Source organism: Cyprinodon tularosa, unplaced genomic scaffold, assembly GCF_016077235.1.
Source record: "Cyprinodon tularosa strain WSP-4 unplaced genomic scaffold, ASM1607723v1 ctg14, whole genome shotgun sequence".
Lineage (NCBI taxonomy): Eukaryota > Metazoa > Chordata > Actinopteri > Cyprinodontiformes > Cyprinodontidae > Cyprinodon > Cyprinodon tularosa.
The window spans coordinates 1077466-1102546 of NW_024038220.1; the positions used below are offsets into that span (position 1 = coordinate 1077466).

General features: G+C 39.7%; 1 protein-coding gene across 1 annotated transcript; it reads left to right on the forward strand.

Annotated features, from left to right (window-relative positions):
- The first annotated feature begins 456 nt into the window (after nucleotides 1-456).
- On the forward strand, nucleotides 457-24796 carry gpatch8 (G patch domain containing 8). The gene is made up of 8 exons (XM_038278253.1): nucleotides 457-611; nucleotides 3586-3663; nucleotides 9813-9885; nucleotides 17174-17241; nucleotides 19092-19178; nucleotides 19279-19422; nucleotides 19567-19703; nucleotides 19821-24796. The coding sequence occupies exons 1-8, from the start codon at nucleotides 567-569 to the stop codon at nucleotides 23665-23667; spliced, it is 4479 nt and encodes a 1492-aa protein (XP_038134181.1). The 5' UTR covers nucleotides 457-566; the 3' UTR covers nucleotides 23668-24796.
- The last annotated feature ends 285 nt before the right edge of the window (nucleotides 24797-25081 follow it).

Consider the following 25081-nt stretch of genomic DNA (forward strand, 5'->3'; position numbering starts at 1 on the left):
AACACATTGTGTGTGTTTTTGCACACCCCTAATGTAAAAAAATACATACACACACACACACACACACACACACACACACACACACACCCACACACACCCACACACACACACACACACACACATATATATATATATATATATATATATATATATATATATATATATATATATATATATATATATATATTTTTTTTTTTTTTTTTTTTTTTTTCCTTTGAAATTAAAACAATTGCATGGATTTTGCATGGAACTAATGAAGAGAGACCACAAGTTCCAATTTTACTACAATGAATATCAAGCTAATTACCACGGATGCTCCCTCAAATTATATTTATGCTGTCATAAAATGTTGTCATTTAGTGAGTCATTGCTGTTGTTTAGCAAATGTTTTCCTGAACTTAAAAAAAAGTGAATAAACCACAATGCTTCAGCCATGAAGGACAGGGTTTCCTCTGTGTGACAGGGAAATGTTGTGACAGGAGTGAGGCTGAAATCCTCCGCAGTGTGAATCGTTGCTTCACCGCCAGGCGCTTCCATCGGACTCAAACTGCAGCTGTGTTCAGAAAATGGCCGACAGGTTTTCTAGGTTCAACGAAGAACGTGATTTCCAGGTAATGCACATCAAAATACCGAGAACGTTTAACGAATTGAGCACGTCGGAGTATTATAGATTACCGGAGGTGGCTTAGACGTTATAAAACAGCCCGTACTTTACAGCCAACTGTGCGCATTTCGGTGCTACAAGCTGCTTGCTAGCACTGCAAGCTAGCTAAGCTAACGCTAGCTTCACTGCGGTTCTGTGTCAAAATTTTCTAAACGCGTCCGAGTTTTACTCCTCTTATCGACGTTTTGTTGTAGTATCAGGTCATTCGTGTTATTTTAATTAATTAAACACCTTAACAATGAAGAAATATATAAAAACACGCCGGCTACTTAGTGACCTTGGGTTTGCGGGTTGTTTATCAAAATATGCTAACGATGTCAGCTTGGCTAACATAAGGCTATATTTCGGCTGTTTTTCATGTTTTACCATCAAATGGTAAACAGTTCGTGCTTATAGAATTGTAATGATATCGTAACTGTAAACTTGTAATATTATCGTTTTAGTTGGCCTGAAATCGATACTTTAAGGCTTATAACGTGTAATTTTAGATCTAGATAACAATGGCTTAAAGACGTTGGTATACTGCCTTCTGTTTCTGCTAATAGGAATGAAACTGCAAGCGATGTAAATTTACCAAATTTCATTTGCGATATTGGATCTATTATTGTTTTTTTTTTCTTTTTAATGGCATCCATTTTCATTTTTCCTGCAAACAAATTAGGTTTAACCTAGACACGGTGTCAACAATCACAAACTCATTTTAAACGTATATTTTTACGTCCAAACCCAATACCAGAGTTTTTGCAACATTCCCTTGCCATCATGTTGCTTTCCAAATAAATGCAAGAATGTTGACATAATTTAACCATCTGTGTTAGAGCTGTTTCTTTTTCTTGCTTATCACAGATCTGTGACCACACCCAGATTAAGTTAAACTCGTTTTTTTCCCCTACAAAATGATCGTGTTTTTCTTGTTAGGGTGTGTGTTTTCGATAAACATTTGCATCCAGTGAATGCTTTTCTGGTTCCTATGTGTCACATTGCAGCGTATATCCATAAGATCAAATATATAAAGTTTATAAAGGTTTTTATGCTTCTGTAGGTAGAAGTTGCTTTTTGTTTGACTGCTATGGGTGCAGAATGTGGATTCCTACTATGCACTTTCGTCTCATTAATTTATTGCCCAGGGGTCAAAATTTACCAGATAAGATTTGTGTGCTGCTTTAGTTAGAGCTTGCTTCATTGATTTCTGTTTAGCTTATCGTCCTCTTTGTATTGCTCATTAGTCTGATTTTTAAGCGACGATGGGTTTTTTTTTTTTTTTTTTTACACCTAAATGAGTCTGCTGAAGAACAGTTTTTTCAGCTGTTTTGTTTACAAGAACCTGATTGGTGTGTGGTCTGAATGAGTCTGTTGAGAAAAGCAGGCCCAGCACAGTGAAGCTCTGTGTGTGAGATCTGCAGTGAATGCATTCATATGCTCAGTATTCACAAAGTTTCTTCATGGATTAAAGCTTGGTGCTAAGCAGCGCAATACAGAAAATACTCATGCATGGTCTAACCACTGCACAACTCAGCCAAGAGCCTATTTGCTTTATTCTTTTAAATTGGGCTGCTGAAAGTATTAAAATGGCAAAGCTTAACGTGTCAACATGTTTACAGAAAATGTTATTTTTGTAATGACCAGTATAGGAGAGGAAAAACTTCATGTTTAGCTTTGCAGTAGGCATTATATTTTGGTCACAGAACAGAAACAAGTAAGGAACTGTTGTGGAGAACATCTGGCAATGCATAGAGTACTGATGCAGTCTAAGTAAAAAGCCAAAAGAAAAAAATATGGGAGAAAAACATCAAGTTACTAAATTTTCAGAAAAAATACTCCCCTCCATTGCATCATATAGTAATCCTGAAAAGTTTAATTACATGGAGTTTAACTTAATCTCAAATGATGCCTACAAATTAGTTTATTTCATCCTGCACACTCTGGTTTAATTGTAAAGTGACTTGAGATGACATGTGTCGTGTATTGGTACTATATAAATAAAATAATTTAAATTGAATTTATAATGTTATTGCAGTGAACCCTCATAGTCCATTTTGGTAGAACAGCTATAATTGGTTAAATACCATAATAAATGTAATACACAGTAGTTTGAATGTTGTGTATTTTTTCAATATGGGCCTTATGTTTAGCTTTCCACCAGCATTCTATTCAATGTCTCTAAACCAGTTTTATAGCTTTTATGCAGTAATATATCATTTTGCATTTATGGGCATAAATACAAACATAACCCAGATCTACTCTGCGTCTGAAGAGCAGATCTGCCCAGAGCTGAACCAGAAGCAACACTTAAGAGATTATGGCTGATTTTGTGATCTCTGGTTTTTGTAAATCGTTTACTTACATAAACTGGTTTTAGACTAGTGCATTTATTTATTTAATTAATTTTGGTCCCTTGAGAATAAGTGAAATTAACAAAAATGGATATCGTAATTTAGTTGAGATGTATGACAATGAAATGTATGTTGCAATGAATTTGTTCCTCCCTATTCTAACAATCAACTTACTATTCCAACCGCATTATAAGAAAATCTCTTTGTAGCCCATCTTCCTTAAAATCTAACAGTAAACTGAATTTTTAACCATTTAACTTCCAAAACTAAGGTACAGTTTGGTTGCTTCCCTTTGACCGTTAATCTGACCTAACAATTGCTAAACTGTGACAAGATCCTGAAATTGCTTACTTGTGTGATGGTGCACATGCAGTAATTTGCATAAAGTATTGGCTCACACCAACAAATCAATGAATTTGGATTTTCCAACAGTTAAACATTAGACGGGGAATCAGGGGTGACCAAAAGTTTTATGCATTGCAATACAATTGGTAAATTCTGTGTATTTTGTTGTATATTAAACAACATGTAATTGTTTTGTTTTTTCAGAATAAGGTTAGTAATGTTGGATGTATGTTTGTTCATTAGGGTGGGAATCACTTTGACCAGTATGAAGAAGGCCAGTTGGAGCTGGAGCAGGCGTCCTTGGACAAGCCAATCGAATCGGTAAGGTTGGATCCATCGTCCCTCACCATTGGACCAGCTGTGAGAGTGGATATGATTGGTCCAGGGAGGAATAAGAGCCATGTCTTTACTTCATTTTGTCCATGTAGAAGCATCTAGTGTTTCCTTGAACACTCTTGCCACCTAACCTGTAGAATCACTACCCGTCAGTGTCCATAATTCCCTTTAATTCACTCCCACTTCTCATATCCCTGACCTATTTCATTTCTTCTGTGACATATAAGAACATGATTTAGACTCTAGATCTTCCTGTTATTTGTACAGCTCCCAGATAATCATTAGTAATTTTTAAATTTTTTTTGTAACAGTCTCACATTAGTCATTGTTAGTCATCTTAGCAGACTGAGATAAACCGATAAGCATAAAGTGGATGAAGCACTGTCAGATCAGCTGTTGTCTTAATACCATAGCTGTTTACAAGTTTAAAACCGAAAAAGCCATAGCCATAAATTAAGCAATCTTACATTTTAGTTTGATTACTTTTATGCAAAAAAGATGTACATCAGATTTCGTTTTGCATTAGGTTGAATTGATTTTATGGATAAAACAAGGCAGTGCTTATTCCATTTACTTTGTAAAGAAGAGCGTGGTCATTAGCTGGTGTGAATGATTACATTTGTGTTTGACTGAGTGTTTGTTTATGTAGCTTTTAGAATGTATGTGTTAGTGTATAGTATTTGTATTTATAGGACAGTTATCTTATTGTACACAACTTGGGGTGTTCGACATTTCTCTCCTGCAGCGAATTGGCCCCCTATTAGCTAAGCAGCAATGACCCGGTTTGTATTTGCACGCTCTGCTTCCTTACTCCTTATCTTTAGGGTCCTTTGTAACGCTACTCTGTCCTTCTTTCTCACTTTACTCTTTCTGTTTCACGACTTTCACACCTGACATCTTATTCTCTCCTTCTACCTTCCCTTCTCTATCTTGCTCCTTCCCTTCTACACAGTGATTCGGTGTACAGTACCCTCTGTCATTCTGTGCTGGCATGGTGCTTGTGCAACTGGGACTGCATTTTTCGCTGAAGAGGCACATTGATAATAGCGCAGGCAGCTCTCTTTTTCTGTCCTCCTCACTTTCTTCACCCTCCTTTCGCTCTCTGATGCATTTTGGTAAGCAGGCCTAAACTCTTTTGTCCTATAAAGCATCAGGAAACCTTTCCTTGACATTATTCATGCAGTTCGTGAACCAGTCCAATAGCACTAAACGTGCTTGATGTCAATCTGAAATGTTCAGAATGACAAAGTTGTTTAATTTTTTTGGATTTTTTGTTAAATACCATTTAAAAAGTTTATTATGGGTGTTACAATAAGCCATGGTGTTCAGGTAGAACTGAGCAAGCGTCTTCAGTATAGTTTCTACTTAAAATTCTGGAACTTTGCACAATTCCATAGATTACTAAGATGCATTTATTGTATTTATTTTTAGTTCTATGCCCAGTGGGTCCTACACAGGTTTGTAAGTTCAAGTTTAAGGATGAAATAGTCTCAGACAAACAAAAGCAGTGTTGTTTTCCATGTAAGTGATGGAGAAAGGAAAAGGTTAGAAAGAGTGGCCTGCTTACCTGGCTCTGAGTAGCTATATTGCTCCTGCGCTATTATTCATGAAGGGGGGCTGAGGAGCATGCTGCAGCACCACACGGCTCCTAACACATCTGTGGAAAAAAAACACTGCGGTGTTGGAGCTGTAAAGTGTCACCTTGTCGCCAGTATTAAGTCTCTTCTGCTTACAATTGTAGGCTCTAAAACAGCAGAATCTGAAGGAGTTATACAAAATCTGAGGTAGTTGAATTGAAAAATTCCAAAAATAGTATAATTGTGTGAAGATTGTTTAATTAAATGCATTGAATTAGCCTTTAACAGAATTGATCTTAATAGATATGATCCAAAATCATTACAATTACTTATTCTTCTTAATTTTGACCTCAAATACCTATTTTAGAGCTTTTCATAAATGCTTCAGCCCAGCTTCTCAGAACCCCCCTTTGCCGTTATTTGTGTGTGAAATATAGGCAGCTAGAGGTCTGTGGTATTTTATTGGGATCTCTTTTAATTCCTGTCTTACCCTTTTGGTCTTTGCTCTTTTCTCCTAACACTGTTTTTGCATTGCATGTGTTAACTTGGTAGCATTAAGCACTATGTGCTCTCAACACTCTGTGTTGTAATTTAATTTAATTTTTAATCTGAGACTCATCCCTTCTCGTCTCTTACTTCTCCCAATCCCTTAAATCTACCATCCACCTTCCTCCCCCTTTTTTAAGCCAGAACCACAGCGATATGCAGTGGGCAGCCTCAGAGCCACAGAAGAACATGAACGCTCACAGGAAAGGAATATGCGTGAATGCTGCAGGGAAACTAAATTCGCAGTAAAAAAAATTTGTGCTCATGTTAAGCACACACTAATATAGTTACCCAAAATGCTGTTAAAGCTATAGCTGTTTGAGTATGCAGCATTTCGTGTTGTTACTGTTTACTGTTATCAAACAAAATGCTTTCTCTTAAAAGGACATGAGATACTTTTTAGTTCTAATGAAATTCGAACACCACATGGGGAAAAAAAGCACCATTTTAACATTAAGGAACCATTATTTAAACAGCATCACTTGCTTCATTCTGCATAAGCTTTTATGATGTGAACAGAGGTTAAAGGAAGAAGGTAAATGGTGTTGGATAAAACCTAATTCTGTCCTCAAATACAAAATAAAACAAGAAAAATTAGGGAAACTAACTGAGAAGATGTGTAATCACATTGATTTATAATTGTTTATTAAATTCCCGTCTTTGAAATATGGGCTTCAGAAATAAAAGGTAAGTATGTTTATTTTTTCTGGAATAATTATATGTAAATTAGATGACTTTTGTCAGACTTTTCTGGTTTTCTTTCATTTTTCTCATCATGTTTTACTTTTAGAACCTTGGAAAACTTAATTTTAGTGTAACTTGCACAACAGATTTTTATTGTTCTAGTTTAGCTTAATGTACTTCTCCACAGCTGTTTTGGTTTAGTCTCACCTGTCATGTCTGACACTGACTGGTTACATGCAAAGACCTAAACTAAAGAATCTGCAAAGACTCACAAGGAGCAAAGTCCTTTTAGAAGCGGCTACTTTTTCCTGTGAAACGGATCCTCAAATGTCTGATTTTGCAAGAAGAACTTCAAAGGTCATCTACTGCTAAAGTAATTTTAAAAAGCTAGTTTTTGAATACATTTAGGCTTGTTTACATGTTCCATCAATTTTGATGAAATCTCATGGAAATATAGTACCAATAAATAGAAATACAAATTCTGAGGTCTCTTGGTGGGGCCCCTGCATATCACTTCCCTTGTCCACATCTTTTCCCATGCACTGTGCCAATCACGGCACATTGTGCCAATAAAAAAACCCATCACCCTTTTAGATCTCTTTTGTTTTAACATTTTGTTTTATTTCCTTTCTCCTGTATTAACAGTCAGTTGGTGGATGTATTGAAATGTCTGCCATTTCTGTTTGTGTACAGTTTAATGTTTGTTTCAAGGCAGAGAAAGAGAGAGAGATTAGCATTTTTAAGACCTAGATAAGCTAGCAGAATTGCCGTTGAAAGCGTTTGGTCGGTTTCTTACGTTGTGTCACGTGTGACTGTTTTTTTGACAGCCCAGTATTTTAAAGCCAGGTTCGTATGGAAATGCCTTCACTCCACTTGCACTGCTGTTGGACTCGCCGTCGTTGCTTTCATCCGTCTGTCTATTCTTTTGGTGCACTCATATGCTGTCCAACACCCAGCGTACACGTCATCTCTGGCCACCAACCTCCACAGAGCTCATCTTGACCTAATCTCTTAACTGTTAACAGGTGCAAACTGTTGCTGCATCCTGCCTGCTCCAAATTTTTTGAAATATGCCATAAAAAACACTTGAAGTTTAGGTTCTTAATGTATCATTCTTTGCCACAATTTATAAATAATGTTTGATAATGTATCATAAGTATTTTTATGCTCATAGTTCTGAGTGGATTTAAATCGTACGGGTTCCTTTAAGTTTCACATGCAAGTTCTACAAATTATTGACATTCATGCTGTTAGTGCACAATAGTAACATTCAGAGCCAGTGTCATTAACCAAGATATTAGTATCTGTCAAAGAGAAACATTTAATTTAACTATTCAGTTCTGAGTGGAAGAGGGAAAAAAAAGTACCAATCACAGAAAATCCCAAACTTCACAATAAACAGATTGTGATGGCCTCATCTTTTTCGACCAGAATGCATAAATCAGTCACATGGTTCGTGTGTAATTATACGGATGACATGGTTTTTATTTTGTCCAAAGCTGACGATTCATTAAATGCAGCTAAAGCAGGCTACTATATGTGTCATTTAAAACAAAGGAATAAGTCAAATCTGTTCTTGCACCATTATGGGCAGAGATGAAGTGTGTGCCGTGTGTTTGAGGCTACCACCTCCTTTACACGCACTAACCTATTCCAAAGCCAGCTCACTTCCACCACCTGAGAACATACCTCCTTCATGGCTCAGCCTGCTCTGTTCTGCCCATTTTCCTGACCTCTTGTCAAAGAGATCTCTTCAAGCCTTGAGCCATCCTCCCTCACTGTGCCTGATCCATCCCAGACTAACTCAGCTGGAGTTTTGTTCACCTGCCCTCTACCCCCCCGCCCACACCACTGTATGTGTACCACTCGCAGTGCTCCTACTAACTCCGACGACCCTTTTTGTTAAAAAGCATTTTAACAAAAAGGAGCATGCTTTTTCTTTTCTTTTCCTATAATGTTTTTTTCCTACCCTTCACTTTCTGTTTGTGAAAGTCGACGTCATTCTCTTTGTGATTATAAATATCCTTTCTGTTTGATTTGTATGGATTTTGATAGAATGCAGCACTCTGGTGAATGTTAGACAAGCTTGGAATAGTTATAATCACAACAGAAAACACTGCTTAGACAGAAATGTCATTGTTTCCTGTTTTATATGTGCTTGAGGATGTACTGTAGTGTGTAGTGTTGGGATGGTCTTGCATTTCACTTTAAAGTTTTTGTTACGTGTTTACCAATAATAGTAAAATAACATGACTTGCTCGTTTTCCCCACAGTTTGCTGGAAATTGCTCTTGTGCATTTTTTTCGACCGCCTCTTATGCCTCTTTTACTCATTGCCAGTTGTCTGATCGAACCAGAATCGTTGGTCATATAGTAAATTGTCAGTATAAGTAAAAAAATTTAAGCAAATTTACAGATTGTTGGTGGCACGTTTCTTTTAACATGGTTGGAATCTGACAATTCCTGATAAAATGGGAAAAAAATTATGAGGCGTCCAAAAAAATGCTCTGCGGTCATTTATACTATTTCTAATGGGGTTAGAGGTACACTGCTCTTCTCTTCATCTTCAAACCCACACAACCCTTCACACATGCATAACCAGTCAACTCTGGGCCTTGTAATGGTAACCCAAGGCCCAAAAGCTCCACTTCTGTCTCTTCCTTTCGCTATACTTATGTGACAGCTGAATGTTCCATGGTGCCCCTTCCCCTGTCATGGTTACAGATTCACAGCAAGCTTGGAGTTTCTGCTCTTTATTTTGTTACTGCTAGATTTCCATACCTGTTTCTGTCTCTTTTATTTGTGTACTAAGATCCTACTCTGTAGTGAATCATATATGTATGCGTGCGATACATATATATATATTGCCCTCTCCTTCCTCCTCCTCCTAATTTTTACATAGTGGATGTTATTTGATGTGTTTAAATGGATTATAATACTAGATTTTTTTCTTTTTCTTTTTGCTTGAAAACCCTTTTTTAAATACATTTATATTGTAGGAGTAAATCCTAAAGGTTACAGACCACACAAAAAGTCATGCATTTATTTAACATAGAGGCAATCCTACCCTTCAACCCAAGTCCCCCAGCCTTTACCCCTCTCCCCCTACTTGCCCTAACACTCCTTGTGCTGGAGGACACTGATTGTTACATGCTGTAGGTGATGATGATGATAACGACAATGGTGATGGTGGTGGTGGTTGTGCTTATGATGATAGTGTGATTTGAGTGTTTTGTTTGTCTTGATGTTTTCATCCATGCTCACAGGGTATAGCTCCTCTTATTATTGGAATATTTTTGGTTTTTTTCTCCTCTCTTCTCTCTGCCAGGATAACATCGGACACCGGCTGCTTCAGAAGCATGGATGGAAGTCGGGGCAAGGACTTGGAAAGACCATGCAGGGTAAGGATTCACTCTGAAGCACACTCATGTTCAACGTTTGCTGGTGGCACTGAGCCACTCTCTTCTTTTTTTTTTTTTTTTTCCTACTCATATTTTTATTTGTTTCGTTATATATGATACCCTACCAGATTCTTTTCTCTTCACATCCTCTATTTGCCCTCTTCCTTTTTCTGATTCTGCACTGGAACAAGTTGCAAAGAAACAAACATGATCTAGTTCTGTCATTCTGCTTTTCTCTTGTACTTGAAGATAGGCATTCCCAGAGTGTTGTAGAGAATTAGGTTTAAGAAATTAAGCTTTGGGGAATTTCTGATTTTTTTTTTTAGTGAAGCATTTGTTTAGCAGTAAATGAGATGTACAGATCCAATTTCAGTTCAATTTACTCAAGAAATATTTTGCATTTTATCACGTGTTGCAGAACCCCCAAATAAGACACATTCCATTATCTTGGATGTTGGCCATAACGTTTTTGTGTTTGATAACAAATATTGCCATTAAAATTAAAGCATTTTGTAAATTTATTGGTGCCATAATATGGACACAGGCAATTAAGCTACTTTGCCCAATGTAAAGCATAAAATCAAAGTGAATACATTTGAAATACTTCAAATTAAACACCTGTACGTGCATAAATCAATGTGCTAAAACACCTGCTTGCAGTTCTGCAGACTAGTGGTAACTTTAACCAACTGTGTAAAAAAAAAAGAAAAGCTGTTAAGTCCATCATACAGTCTTAGCATGAGCAAATGGGGACCTCTGTGGTTGTTGCACCTGCACTGAACTTCACATCCACCTTCATTTTCTGCTTATGTTGTTGCATCGTCTTATCTGGTTATCCAGGCCACAAAATAGAGAATTTGTTGGTTTTTAAAATTCAGAGCATAATTTTTTCTACTGTTTAAAGAATGCCAATAGCCTGTATGTGGGCCAATTTTAAATGAGTTTTTACTGCAACTGCCAAACAAGATCATTTTAAGCATTTTATAGAAGATCCAATGTATCAGATGCAACATTTTAATAAGATTTTTTTGGAATAGAAGTAACTGTCCCTTTACTTTCATTTGCAATGAGTTGATATTGATTCACTGAGATAAAAGGCAGGAGATTGTGTGGGCTGGTCGGTCCACTTGTTACTACACCATTAGTTTAAACCTGTTGTGTTCATATGCTAAATAGATACGTAGCAGTGGCTCAAAACCCTGGCAGGTTTCCAAAAATCCCAAATTCCAAAAATGTTGTTGTTTAACTTCCTGTTTGTATTTTCCACGTTTTTTCTGCTTTGCAACAGTTTACTTAAATTTTTATTTTTTTAATCCTCAGTTATCTTAGAACTTAACCTTAAAAGGATGTTATTTGGCATCGTGCATGAATGCCAGTCTGGCATCTTAATGTCCCCTTAGGCTTTTTTTTTTTGTCTTGTCCACATTCTCCAATACATCATTGTGTAATTGTTAATAATTTCAGTCATTTATAAACCATTCATCCTCCTCTACTACAATGGTACATTTTGTTTGTAGACAATATTAAATGACATCTGTTCTAAATGTTTGTATTTTAAGCAGAAAAACAACTCAGCTGTTTGAGCCCAAAACATTAACAAAACAAAACATTTCTTGTAACATTTCTGTACTTTGTAAAGTAGTGCTGAAATAATCCTGCATAACTAATAGCAGCATTTTAACATGTGTGACATTATTTGCTGGTTCTACAAATTTCCATTTCAAAAAAATTTAAACTGCTAAACCTTTGCTCAAAACAAAAGATAACTTGGCTTCAGATTCCTAATCTTGCTTTAGGGATTGCCTGTAATAATTGAAGATAAACGCTGAGTGTGAGATCCTCTTGGCACCACAGGGAAGTTTATTGTCTGGTAGTGGGTTTTTCCATTTTGTTGCTGCCCAGCTATCTTTTAGTTTATGTACATATATAGCCTTAGTTTCTTGTGTTGTCTCTGAGGTATTTTCAGCATGAATGAAGCTAGTGAGCGGATTAGACCTGGAAGCTGTTTCATTCTGGGCAAGCTGACAAAAGCATGAAGGCCAGCAGCCCGGCAGAAATTTCCATCCATGTTTATTTCCATCCGGCCTTGAAGAGTCAGATGGCAATATATTGGAAGTGATGTGGAGGAGAGAAAACATTGCAAGGGATGTCTGTGCTCTTGTTTGTGCCGCTGGCAGAATTAATGTGGTTACGTAAGCATCCTACATTGTGGGCAGATGAGACTGCAGCAAATTGTGTCCAGTTGTGTAGGAAGTAATGGCTCAGCTTAGAGACCGCTTCCCTCTCAAACTTGTGAGTAGGCTCACATATTAATCACAGCATCACATCTCATCGAAGTATGCTGGGTAATCATGGTAATCTTCCTCCTCTTTCCTGTCCTCCCTGCCAGAAGAGACAGTTGTTGAAATTTGAAGTTAAAGCATTGTCCCCTCTTTACGTTTTTCACTGTATTGACTTTGTTCTTGTTCTTCTTTTGTCCCTTTTGCCCCTTTTAGGTAAGGTTTGTCGGATCCCCTCTCTATGTCAGTATGCATGTGTGGGTGTGGTTTTTATTTTCTCCCACTCTGCAGTTGACCTAAGTGTAATACTCCTTTTACAGTTTATTATAGGCTAATGGCCTCTGTCAGCTTCTTCCTCTTTGCTTCATACTCACTAAACCTTTATTTCAATCTGCTTAAGAGAAAACGCTTCGATTTGTGCAAAGATTCAAGATCCATGTGAAATCAAAGTAGATTTAGGAACCCATGAATAATGATTCACATCCCCTAGAATCATCATCTCCATGTATTTTAGATTTTTTCCCCCCCTCTCTTTGAGTTTCCGTGGCTGCTGTTGAAGTAATCTGATTGGCTGTAACCACGGCTCAGACTTTGAATGGCTTGCCGTGTAGAAAAGTTCTCCCCTTCTGCTTGTTTACCTATTTCTACCTCTAAAACAGTGAAAAGTTGTGTTTGTATGTGCGTGGTCATTATGTGGGACTGAGATGTGTATGTCTGCTACTTACCGGGCCGTATAGTCAACTTACAGGGAAAACCTCTCCACCTTTTTACACTCGGAGTGTCTCTGTCCCCATGGTACAGACTTTCATCCTCCCCCTGTTTCTTTGCCCCCTTCTGCACAGCATGTTTACCCAGAGGTGCACTCCTGCTTGCCTCAATCTGTTACTTACCAGAGGCTTTAAGCAGTGTTGGAGGTAGGATGCTAAACCACAATAATCATTAAATAAAAACGGTGTAAAACTAAAAAAAAGAAGTGGACACAGTTATATTGTTTCTCATTTCCACCTATAGCGATATGGGAAAGACTCTGAACACTGCTAAAAGCCTGTCTGGCTACTTTTTCAGGTACGTTCCTATGTTTTATGTTTTTATTTGTTGTGGGGTTAAGCATATCCCAGACTAAGCTTGCTGGCTGTAGACAAGCTGGGGGAAAATGATCTTGAGGAGAATTGTTGAGAGGGCTATAACAAGCTTATGCAAGGCAAAAAGCTTAGAGGGGGAAAATGGTGGTCTTCCCGAGAGGCATGAATCGAAAAATCCTTTTTTTACTTATCTTTTAAAAGAAAAAAACATTGCAGATTTAGGCACGGGTCAGGTAATTTTATTGAGGTCAATATTCTTTAAGATGGGTTTGGAAAAAGGTCCTTTAGACCGTCTTTATGCATGAAGCCACTTGTACCGCATTGGATACAGAGAAAGTTTTAGATTACGTGGGTTTCAGTTTTTTTTTTTTGGGTCAAACCGTAAAGACGGGCCACTAATAACCTTGCTTTGCTGTAAGCTTTCAGAAATAAAGCCAGTGTAGAAAAACAAATGGGGAGGGGATCATTTGTTACATCTCCATTTCTAAAAGCTGTTCAAAGTCTCACTATAGCACTCATTTCAGAGCATTAATGTCCATCAAAAGGTGGTTTATAAATCCTGTTGTTGTTTCCTGAGCAAATGCTTTGAATTTAATTTGAATATGTTCCCTTATTTCTCCCAAAGTTTTGCTTACACTTTTAAGTTCTGCAGCTAGCTTGTCGTACAAACCCTACTCCATCACTTAATCACTCGAATGATGATATAAACCTGCTTGTTCTTATATATGCTAACTGATGCAGGGCTGTAGCTAGCTCGCTTGGCAATTCAGTAACAGAGGCGGCCTGACTTCAACCCCCAGACTCTAAAGGCATGACCAGTTTTTTTTATGCTCATGCATGAAAGAATATGTAAAAAGACTATTTATTGTGTATTGTTGTCATTTATGTAACTCCTTTATATCAATTGTAGCGTTATGTATAAAACTTCAATGAGCAAGCATTTATTTAAGGTTGGCAAGTGTTCTCTGTCGAGACATTTAATGTTAAAAATTAGGCCTATATCAGTAGAAAAAGTAACACGTTACTTTGTTGTTAGTGGTGTCACATTAATGGTTTCATGTTATTTTGTGGGGTAGGCAAAACTTTAATGTTACACCAGCTGTCATATTTTCAGTGCTGCCTCATGAAAAGATAGAAAAAAGTGAGGGGTGTGTTCACCACTTGCAGCACTTCTCTGGCCATGCCCAGACAATTAGATTTTACTGTTTTTTAAATGATTTTTATTTCTGTTTATTGTAAGGATCTCATACTGGCCCGTGCCTAAATGTATTTTATACTTTTTCTTCATCTGGTGTTCTCTTTGTTAAAATACTCTGATTTTTTTTTTTTTTTTTTAAATCTTCTTTAAGTAAAATATTTCTTATAGACATACATAGAATACATTGTGTAGTGTAATGCAGCTGCTTCTTCACTGCAGGTTTTTATAATAGTAATAAAGTGCTGAAATTCTATGTATTCCCCTTATTTTTTTATTGCCACCTGGTTTCTGGTGTGAATTATACCTGATAATTTAGAAAACAGGATGGAAACTTTATATTTTAATGGAGGACAAATATGATCTGTGACCTTTATGTATTAAAATTACTGTTTACATTATCCTGCAGTGGAGAAGCTTAGTTTACGGGGATGGCAGTCTGGTTCCTTGTGCTACATTTACAGTCAAAACAGTGACAGTGCCACTTTATGGGCCTGGGGACTCGGACAAACGGTTTGAATAAGTGGTGAGAGGAGATTCCTGTAAGCACATAGCCCTGAGTAAAGGGATGAGGTGGGTGGGGGTGGGCGGTGACTTACGGAAGGCCCTCTGGGAACGCTCTGCAAACCCACTCCCACACACACCCAACCCCACCTCCCCTTCTCTATGTGCCTCAATCTTCCTGCTTAACCAATTGGTGTTTCTTTTTTACAGCGATATGATCCTGCCCATGTTGTGCTGATGGTAAACTTAGTGGTAAATGTTATTTTATCCCCCAATTGAATTTTATTTTTCTTATTAATTTCTCCCATTATTTTCATTTTCCTCTCATCAGAGCACCAATGCTACATAGGCTTTCAATTCTCTCTGTCCTAGTCCTCATTCTGCTGCTTGTATATTACCATGCATCTGTATTACTCTTAGAACATTTGTCATTTTGTTTTCAGTTTTTTTTTTTTTACCTTGTGATTCACACCTTGTGATTTAGCTGCACATTTTTTTCTGTCTGGTCCCTTTGTTTCCACTGGAATGGGGTAATGTGGAGGTATTGACACTGTATATAAGGACTGGTGATAGTCTGGGATCATTGTAATCGTTCATTAGCCGTCAGTTCTGGGCCTTGCTTGTGACTCAGTTGAGACAGACCACTGCAGTGGCTGGCTAAAAGACCAGACTGTCTTTGCTTCTCTGCTCTGATGCCTTTTGTAAAAGAGTGTAAAACCCACACATATTTCTGTATAGTTGTGTCCTCTGTATCACATCAGAAGCCATTTCCTCTTACTTCCTCTATTTGAATAAGCTAATGACAATATTGAGGTAAGAGTGAGATGTCTGTTTAAAAGCTTGTCCAACTCAGAGACACTGCAGTGGGACTGAAAGTCCAGGCAGGCAAAGACATGTTACAGTGTCCATGCATCAGTGATTACAGGGGGGGGGATAAGTCATTGGGCTGTAATGACTTAATTACCCAAGGCGAGCTCAGGAATGACTGATAATTACATAAAATGTCTGTTTTACTTACTCAGTTTAACAAGGAAGCAACTTCTCTTTGATTTTCAGAGGCATTCCTTTAAACTTGGAGCAAATCTGTCCAGGTATTTATTTTTGGTAAGCCTAAGGGAATGCATAGAAATCTGGGCGGGCGGGGGTGACAATTGTGAAAATATGGCAGGAAAAAAAAAAAAAAAACTGAAACCAAACTGAATTAAAATCGCCTTCAGTAAGATTGGTTTTTGTCTCTGGCTGGCATCAGGAGCAGCAGACTAGTCCAAATTCTTTTTATGCTTTTTGTTTTGAGATTCCCCTGTCTTTCTATCTATTTGTCTGTCTGTCCTCCCCTTTCCTCCTCCTACTCATCCCCCCATGTTTTATCAGGTAAGTATCCCCCTCCCCCCTCCCTTGCACTGTCAACATGGCAACACCTGGCCTGTGACATCACTCTGCTGTAGTTCAGTGCTTGTGTCTTTATTTTTGTTTACATTCTCTCTGCTTTGTTTGGCTGATTATAAGTGGATTAAGCAATTTGTGTCAATCTTTAAAGTAGTTTTGATTTTTAAATATTTCATATCTATAATGTTTCATTCTGTTTTTGATTGTCTTTTGGTTTCATTTTCTAAAGTTAATTTCCTTCTGTTCTAGCTCTTTTCACAGCTTACATTGTATATCTTGAGGGATTAGGAATTAATTTATTTGACATGGTAATAAAAAAGTAGGTCTCAGCTCAGTGAAAAGTGTTCGTTTCACACAGTCCTGTAAGAGATTATGCAATTGGCTTCATTGACTTTTGGGAGTTCCTCTTCCATTAAAGATTTTGAGATAAAGGAGGCTGTGGAGATGTGTTGCAACCATGTATAGGAACTCAAGCTTTCGCTTCCTTAGAAACTTGGTCTAATAGAACTCTAGCTATGAATGCATAGTGATGCCACTCGTCCTTCTTAATCCATCAGGAATTTAACAAAGCTACAGTTCATCTAGTTCACCTAAGATACAAATCAAAGGTCACATTAAGACAATGTAGCCCACTTCAGTTGAGGTGGCTGTAGTAAGCTGTGAGAATGGCTGGTGTTTGGTTCACTGTAGCTTTCTGGTTTCTTTGCACTTTCAAGGCAAAAAAAACAACAACAAAAAACTCTAACCCCAGCACCCTATGCTCTAAAAGCAGGCTGTCTTCGAATGAATGTTTTGTCCAAAATCTAAGACTCAACTAGTGTTCTCTGTCTCTTTTGGCTCAGGACGCACCGACCCTGTGCCCATTGTCCTTAAATATGATGTCATGGGGATGGGAAGAATGGAGATGGAGGTGAGATGCTGAAATTTACCATTTTTTTTAATCTTTTCGTTCATGTCATGTTAAGGAATTATCCAGATAAAATCCGGCAAGTTTCCATCGTGAGAACCACAAAGTTCCTTACCTTTGAGAAACAAATGTTGTGGTGCAATAACTTGATCTCAAACTTGGAGTGCAGCAAACGCAAGTACACTCCTTTTTAAAATGGTGATATCAGCAACTCCATATTTGTCAGTGTCAAATTATTTATAGCATGGGGTCAACTCTCCTATAGTGCCATGGCCTCCGTTATATTGTGTTGTTATTCAACAACTTTTTGAGATAAATGCTTAAAGTCATAGGGAAGTCATATTTAAATTTCAAATCATTCTGGCTTAAACATGTATATAAATGTACTCTTTATCAGACCATATTGTCCCAAAAGTCTTAAAATATATATATATTTTTTCATTACCTTCTGCAAACTGAAAACATATGATTGAGTTAAATCACCTGTATCCTGACTTTTGTAGCACTTTATGGCCCTATATGACGACAACTAAAAAAAAACCAGTTTGTTTTTAGATAACTTATTTTAGCTTTTGTTCGTTCTCTCATTTTATTTTTCAACTTGAACTTTAGATAAAACTGAAATGCCTACATTTGAGTCTTTCTCCCATATTTAACAAATCCTTAAGTAAAAATGCATCGCTGCGATTTTAAGTGTTAATGCCTAACATGGGTTAATGTTTGACCTTTATTTTGTCATGACAGGCTAAGGTTTTTTTAAACCTTCCCTTACTTTTTCATTTTGAGACATTAAAATATTTTCAAGACTACAGAAATGTACTCCATACTGTCACTGACACTTGTACAGGGTTCCCGTGGGTCCTTAAAAAGTCTTAAAAGGCATTGAATTCTTCAAAATAAAACTAAGGCCTTAATTGGTATTAAAATGTCTTAAATCAGTGTTTCGTAGGTGTTAATTTTTAAAACATCATAAATGTTACGATTTATTTTTGTAATGTAAATAAAACATTAAAATTGACCATTTTTTAATAAAAAAAAAATAACGACTCGCCATTATTGGTTCCGTCCCGATAGCGGAACCAATAAAAGCGTTGTTGCGGCCGGGACATTTGGGAGATGCGCCAATAACTTTTTGTCTGGAAAATATGAGCAAGTGTAAATGTAACGAAAATTGGTTATCCAGCCAAGAGTTTTCTCCATGGCTAAAACCAGTACCAGGGAACATACATGAGGCACAGTGTATTTTGTGCAAGAAGCGATTCAAGCTTGGAACGATGGGAATTAAGGCAGTGGAGTCGCACATGCGAAGCGCGAAACACAAAGCGTCAAAATAGAGTTACCGAGAAACAGCCGGTATTTCTCAGTTTTGTTCCACATCACCAAATCAAACATACTAATAAAACGATACAAAGAAAAATAGCTGCAAAAAAGACTTGGCGCTTCTTATGTTGTGGCTTTAAAACTGATTTGTTTTGTTCTCTTCTAAAAGAAAGTTTGTGAATTCAGTTAAATAATTATTAAAATATATCTGTCATTTGTGTGTTTTTAGCTTTCTTCCTGTATGGAAAGTTTTTCAAAATTTGAAACATTAGTGCAGTGGTTTCTTTTAAAATAAACCTTTGGGTTAAGTTGTCGCAAGCAGCTTTTTCTTGTGTTTCTTGTGAATTTGGTCTTAAATTTTTATTTCAAGTGGCATTAAAAAGTCTTGAATTTAACTTGCCTTATGCTGTAGGAACCGTGTTGTATTACTTCATCAATTTAGAAGTGGCCTATCAGGTGGCACACTGCTGTTGTTGACTCACAAGCTATTTTGTTTTCTGGAAGTGCTGGAACTGCTGTGTTTGTCCTTATAGCTGGACTATGCAGAGGATGCCACAGAAAAGCGGAGAGTGCTTGAAGTGGAAAAAGAGGATACAGAAGAGCTTCGACAAAAATACAAGGTGGGATCCTAAAAGCTGATTAGTTTGAACATGTATTAAATTAAATAATTAGTTGTTTATCTGTTTTTCAAAATGTCTTTGTATTCCTAACCAAATATAGGACCAGGTGGAAAAGGAGAAGGCTATCGCAAAAGCTCTGGAAGACCTGAGAGCAAATTTCTACTGCGAACTATGTGACAAGCAGTACACCAAACACCAGGAATTTGACAACCACATTAACTCGTACGACCATGCGCACAAACAGGTATTTATTATCTTAAAGAACTCTAAACAGTAGGATTGATCAGTCTGGTAAAGTTTAAGTTTGATAAGCATTTAAACAAAGAACAGCTGAATGATTTAAATGTCTTCAGTACAGTAAATATGTGTCCTCTTTAATTTGATGCAGCGGTTAAAAGAGCTGAAGCAGAGAGAGTTTGCACGCAATGTTTCCTCCCGTTCTCGAAAAGATGGAAAGAAGCAAGAGAAGATGCTGCGTCGACTGCACGAGCTGGCAGAGCAGAGGAAACAGGACAAACAGAACCGGTAAGAACATACCACTGCAGTGCCCTCTGCTGGCTAAACTTAAACAATTAAATATGTGTCAAAACAAAGCATTTAATGCCACATCCTCAATAAAATTACCTTTGTTTAATATTTTAGTACTCCTGGAAGTGGCCCTATGTTCAAAACGACAACAGTCGCTATTGACGGGGAGAAAGAAGGAGATGGTGAAGGCGCTGCACTCGAGAACCCTGTTTTGACAGATGCCATCCGTGAGGGATCGCCATCAGAGAAAATTGGCCAATCCTCCCCGAAGCCCAGCCCAACTATCAATTTTTCACTGGGGAAGAGCACATCCTCATCCCCAACCCCCAGTAGTGGATCAAAAGTCAGCGTGTCGTTCTCTTTTGCTAAGAAAGCCCCCGTAAAGCTGGAAACTGCAGCTGCTGTGTTCGCTGATCATGGCGAGGAGGCTAAAGAGGAAGATGAGGATCAGGAGGGAGAAAAGGCTGGGAGACAGGAGGAGACATCCGCCTGCAGCACAGAGAGTCCTAAGGGAGCGCCTGAAGGAGATGGAGGAGGGGAGAAAGGCGGTGCGGCTGAAGCAGAAGAGGTGCAGCAGCCTGATGACGGTGGCTCACTGGCTTCAACTTTAAACAAACTGAAGATGATGATGAAAAAGGATGAAGGATATTCTGGACAAGAACCTCAGTACTATCACTACGTACCTCCAGCTCATTGTCGGGTGAAGCCTCACTTCCAGTTTTTGTTGTTTATGAAGGCTTTGGAGCAATGTCAGAGCAAAGAAGATGACGAAGAAGAAGAAGAGGAAGAAGCAGGGGAAGTTCAAAAGGCTGAAGAAAGTTCTGATCAGACAGAATCCAAAGTTACAGACTCCACAACTGAGAAAGAAGAAGGTAAAGATACATCAGCAACCGACATAGAGCCGCCTGCTTTGTCACCTAAAGTAAAGATGGAGGAAAATGTCTCTTGTGCTCTGGACACGGCTTCTGCTGCTCCCTCTTCTCCCACTCAGAAACCAGAGAACAGCCAGAGCACACCCGACTCAAACACTGGTCCAAAAATCCCAATGGGTCCCTTCTTCCCTGTCCTCAGCAAAGATGAAAGTACCACTTTGCAGTGGCCTACAGAGCTTCTTGAGTTTACAAAAGCTCAGCCTTCACTGTCTTACAGCTGCAATCCTCTCTACTTTGACTTTAAGCTTTCAAGAAACAAAGGATTGCGTGGTGGGAAAGCAGCAAAGTCCCGCAAGCCTGGAGAAGAGACTGATGAGAAAGGACAAGACACAGCTGCTCCAACAGCTGAAGCTGCTGTACCTCTACCTGAAGCATGCACTGATAAAGACAAGCCGTCAATGAAGGGAGATCCCAGCCAGCCTGAATCTGATGAGCAAAAAGCCACAACTGCAAGCAGCAGTACCAAAAAGAAGAAGAAGAAAAAGAAGCATAAGAAGTCTGGAAAACATTCAAAACGCAAAGGAAAAGAAAAGGACATAGCTGAAGATGCAGAGGAGAATGCCGAGGTGGCTGAAGAAAAACCTAAAAAGAAGAAGAAACACAAACGGAAAAAGAGCAAAAATAAAGCTCAAGATCAAGAAGAGGCTGCCGGGGATGAAAAAGAAAAAAATAAGCTAAAGTCGGAAGAAAAAGCTGCTTGTTCCTCTGTTCAGCCCCCAACTGGAGGGGGAGGAGCCACAGGAGCTGAGTTGGGTAAAAGGAAACGTGCTCCAAAGGAAGTGCCTTCTAAGTCTGGAGCAGAACAAGGAGGAAGTGGAAAAACCGATAAGACCAGCCCACCCGAAGATCACAGCGGTTCCAAAAAACAAAAAACCGACTCCAGTGGATCGCAAAGCGCCTCCTGCTCCACCTCCGCCCAAAAAAGTCCGGGTCACGGCAGACCACCTAGCAGTGAGAGTGAGGAAGATGGCGGCTCTAACACCCAGCGCTCGCGCCATCACAGGTCCACCCCACGGGAGCAGCGGCGCCATCACAGTGAAGAATCCAGGCGGTCCTGCAGTCGCTCGTCAAGGCGTGGGGAGAGACGTGGGGAGAGACGTGGCAGCAGCCGGCGACGCCATCGCGGCCAAACCTCCCGCAGCCGTTCTTACTCTAGCAGCTCTGGGCGCTCCTCGGCAAGAAGCAGTGCCTACAGTCACCGTAGCCGCAGTTACTCAGACAGTTACAGCGACTACAGCACAGAGGGGCGACGGCGCAGGCGCTCCAAACGTTCCTCAGAGTCCGAGTACGAGTGGAGAGGCAGCCGAGGTCGTAGGCGATCCAGGAGACATCAGTACTCCTCTTCATCGTCGGACGATTCCCGCTCACGTTCACGCAGCTACAGCAGGAGGAAGCATCACCGGCGTCGCCATCACAGCAGTTCCAGAAGCTCCAGCAGCTGGAGCCGCAGCACCAGCACCAGGTCATGGAGGCGTAGCTACAGCCGAAGCCGAAGCTCAGCGAGTCGCTCCTCCAGCTCCAACAAAGGCTCCCCTCACAGACGATCCATCAGGGGCCGAGCCGACAGCGACACGCATCGCAGAGATTTCAACCACTCTCGAATCTATCGCTCCCAGTCTCCTCGCTCATCGTCACGAAGCTTTAACCGGAACAGCCATGCATCCTCCTCTCAGACTTTGAGGCCGGTCGGATCTCGTGATGCAGGGGAGCACAAAAATATGCTGACGGCGCGGCAGCTGCTGGAGAGGGTGCAGTCCAAGAAAAGTTCTGAGGATTCTGGAACAAAGTCTGGGCTTAAGATTAAGGACCCACCAACAGGTTACTTTGGTCCTAAACTACCTCCAACCTTGGGAAGCAAAGCCATGCTGCCACTTTTTGGGAAGCTGCAGGCAGGGAAGAAACCATTGATTCCCCTGACAAGACCCGACGAGGGAGAGAAATCAGGAACTGGAAAGGGTTCTGAAGCAGATGGGGAGGTTATCCTTGTAGAACCTATAAGAGAGTTCCCTCCTCCACCCCCACCCCCAGCCCCACCGGTGCAGAAGGTGGAGGAGGTCCCACAGAACACAGTTACTGCGCAGGAGACACAAGCGCAGTCAAATGTCGAAGAGCAAGTTCACCAGGAAGCCCAGCCACTGTTTGAACAAGATCCTTCCATGATGATGCCCCAGTATCAAGCTGAACCAGGTCAAGACCCCTCGCAGAACCCAATGATGGACTCCATCATGCCTGAAATGCAGCAACAGCAGGCTGCAGTGCACGGCTACCCCACCTACCCTCCGCCCAATCTGGAGGAGGACGGCATCGAGGCAGAAGAGGACGGCCTGGCTCCTCTGGAGAGTCAGCCTATCACCTTCACCCCAGAGGAGATGGAGAAATACAGCAAACTACAGCAGGCGGCTCAGCAGCATATCCAGCAGCAGCTTCTGGCCAAGCAGGTTAAGGCCTTCCCTTCGGCTGCTGCCGCGGTGGCGGCTGCTGCAGCGGCAGCTAACTTGGCCCCGGCTCCCCCTCCTCCAGCCCTGCAACAGATCCACATTCAGCAACCGACGGTCTCCGTAGCCTCGGGCACATCAATCACCACTGTCCAACACGCCATCTTGCAGCACCATGCTGCCACCGCCGCAGCAATGGGCATCCACCCTGCACACGCCCACCACCCCCACCCTGCACACGCCCAGCTGGCCCAGGTGCATCACATTCCTCAGCACCACCTCACTCCCATCTCCTTGTCCCATTTAGGCCCGTCTCTTGGTCATTCTTTGGGACACTCTCTGGGGCATGCGGGGTTAATTCCTGCACACCATACAGCCTTCCTTTCTGGGCAGCCTATTCATATCATCCCTGCCTCTGCACTTCACCACACACCTTTGGCGCTCCACCATGTTCCACACGCGGCCCTCTATCCAACACTATTTGCATCTCGGCCATCTCAGGCTGCCGCAGCAGCAGCTCTCCAGCTCCACCCACTTCTGCACCCAATATTCTCGGGACAGGACCTCCAACACCCTCCTAACCACGGTTCATGAGGGATAATAGATTAGGAACAGGATATGAACACTTAGCCTCTGACAGAGCGTTGCAACGATCTTGATTTAGGGATAGAGATGAAGCTTTTCCTCTATATAGGAAGTCAGACATGTCGGTAAAAGCATTATTCCACCAACTAAGTGGGCGTTACATGGTTTAGCTGTGTTTTGTTAAAAAGTTGACACTAGCATTTTCTATTGGTTCATCTGGGTGTTATTATTTTCCTTTTCCCCATGTTTCCTGCTATGAAGGCGAGTTTGTAGATGTAAAGAGACTGTTTTCGCAACCAATTTGAGTTTACAGCCACATTTACCACTGAATTATTTTGTTTTCCTCGTTTTGAAATCAGATTATTAGCTAATTCTGGCATCCAAAGAGATTCATAATAGCAGAGATGGCATTGAGGATCGTGTTGAGATTCGGTTACAGAAGCAAACAGCTTCAGCTCTCTTCTTTTGAGATGTGCCCATAGATTTACAACATCTCACTGACGTTTGATACTTTTCCCCATATAACACTCTGCTTTTCATTATTTTCTGGTCTCAAAGCGGTTTTCGTTTGTGTAATTTGTACATATATCAGTGTGTAATGTGAAGAAGACAGCCATTAATAACCTTATAAAATAACTATGGTGTCTAAACTGGTATGACGCTCAAAAGAAGTCCTGAATTTGAAGAAAAATGGCAAAGAGGTTTTAACATCTGTTACTGAGGCAAAGCTCCTGTTTCCCCACAGAGGGGCACATGTGAATGAATTGCACTGAAATCTGTACATTAGGATGGTGCTTTTGCATCATGTAACGATTGTAGTATACTGCAATAATTGTATTTTTATTTTTAAATTATTTTCAAAATGCTCTTCAGAGGAAGAGCATTGTTTGGCTTTTTTCTGTAATTTTGTAAATAAAAATGCTGTAGATTAACCTATTAACAAAAAAAAAAGGTTGACATTGCTCTCGGTTGAGCAGGTGAATTAGAAGTTACAAGACGGATTCGTATTTTATCAAGGTTGGTTATGAAATCCTTCCCTCTGGGATCGCAGACAAATTACTTGTCAAAAAAAAAAACTAAAGTTGTGACTGTATTTTTTAAAAACATAACTGTTTCAACAAATAAAACTTTGAGTCCATATGTCTTTGTTTTCAGTGTGTAACGGTGCCATTGCTCAAGCTTTTTTTTCCCACCTTCAGAATCATTCCTGGACAAATAATTCAAATAATGTTGCAGGTACCAACAGAAAACATTAGGTGGCGCCATAGTTACATTGAAAAAGCTAAGAGATCCTATTAATACCTACATAATCATATTGAACCTGGAACATGTTGAAAAGCTCGAATGGTTTATTTAAAGGACATGTAATCAGCTCAACCATGATAAAATAGGAAAGAAAATATTTTTTTATTTGGGTAAATGC

Excerpts from the sequence above, each read along its gene's own strand:
- gpatch8 (XM_038278253.1), top strand. The coding sequence starts at position 567 with ATGGCCGACAGGTTTTCTAGGTTCAACGAAGAACGTGATTTCCAG. Across the intron at positions 612-3,585 it reads ACGAAGAACGTGATTTCCAG|GGTGGGAATCACTTTGACCA; the intron begins GTAATGCACATC and ends TTTGTTCATTAG. Across the intron at positions 19,179-19,278 it reads AGCTTCGACAAAAATACAAG|GACCAGGTGGAAAAGGAGAA; the intron begins GTGGGATCCTAA and ends AACCAAATATAG.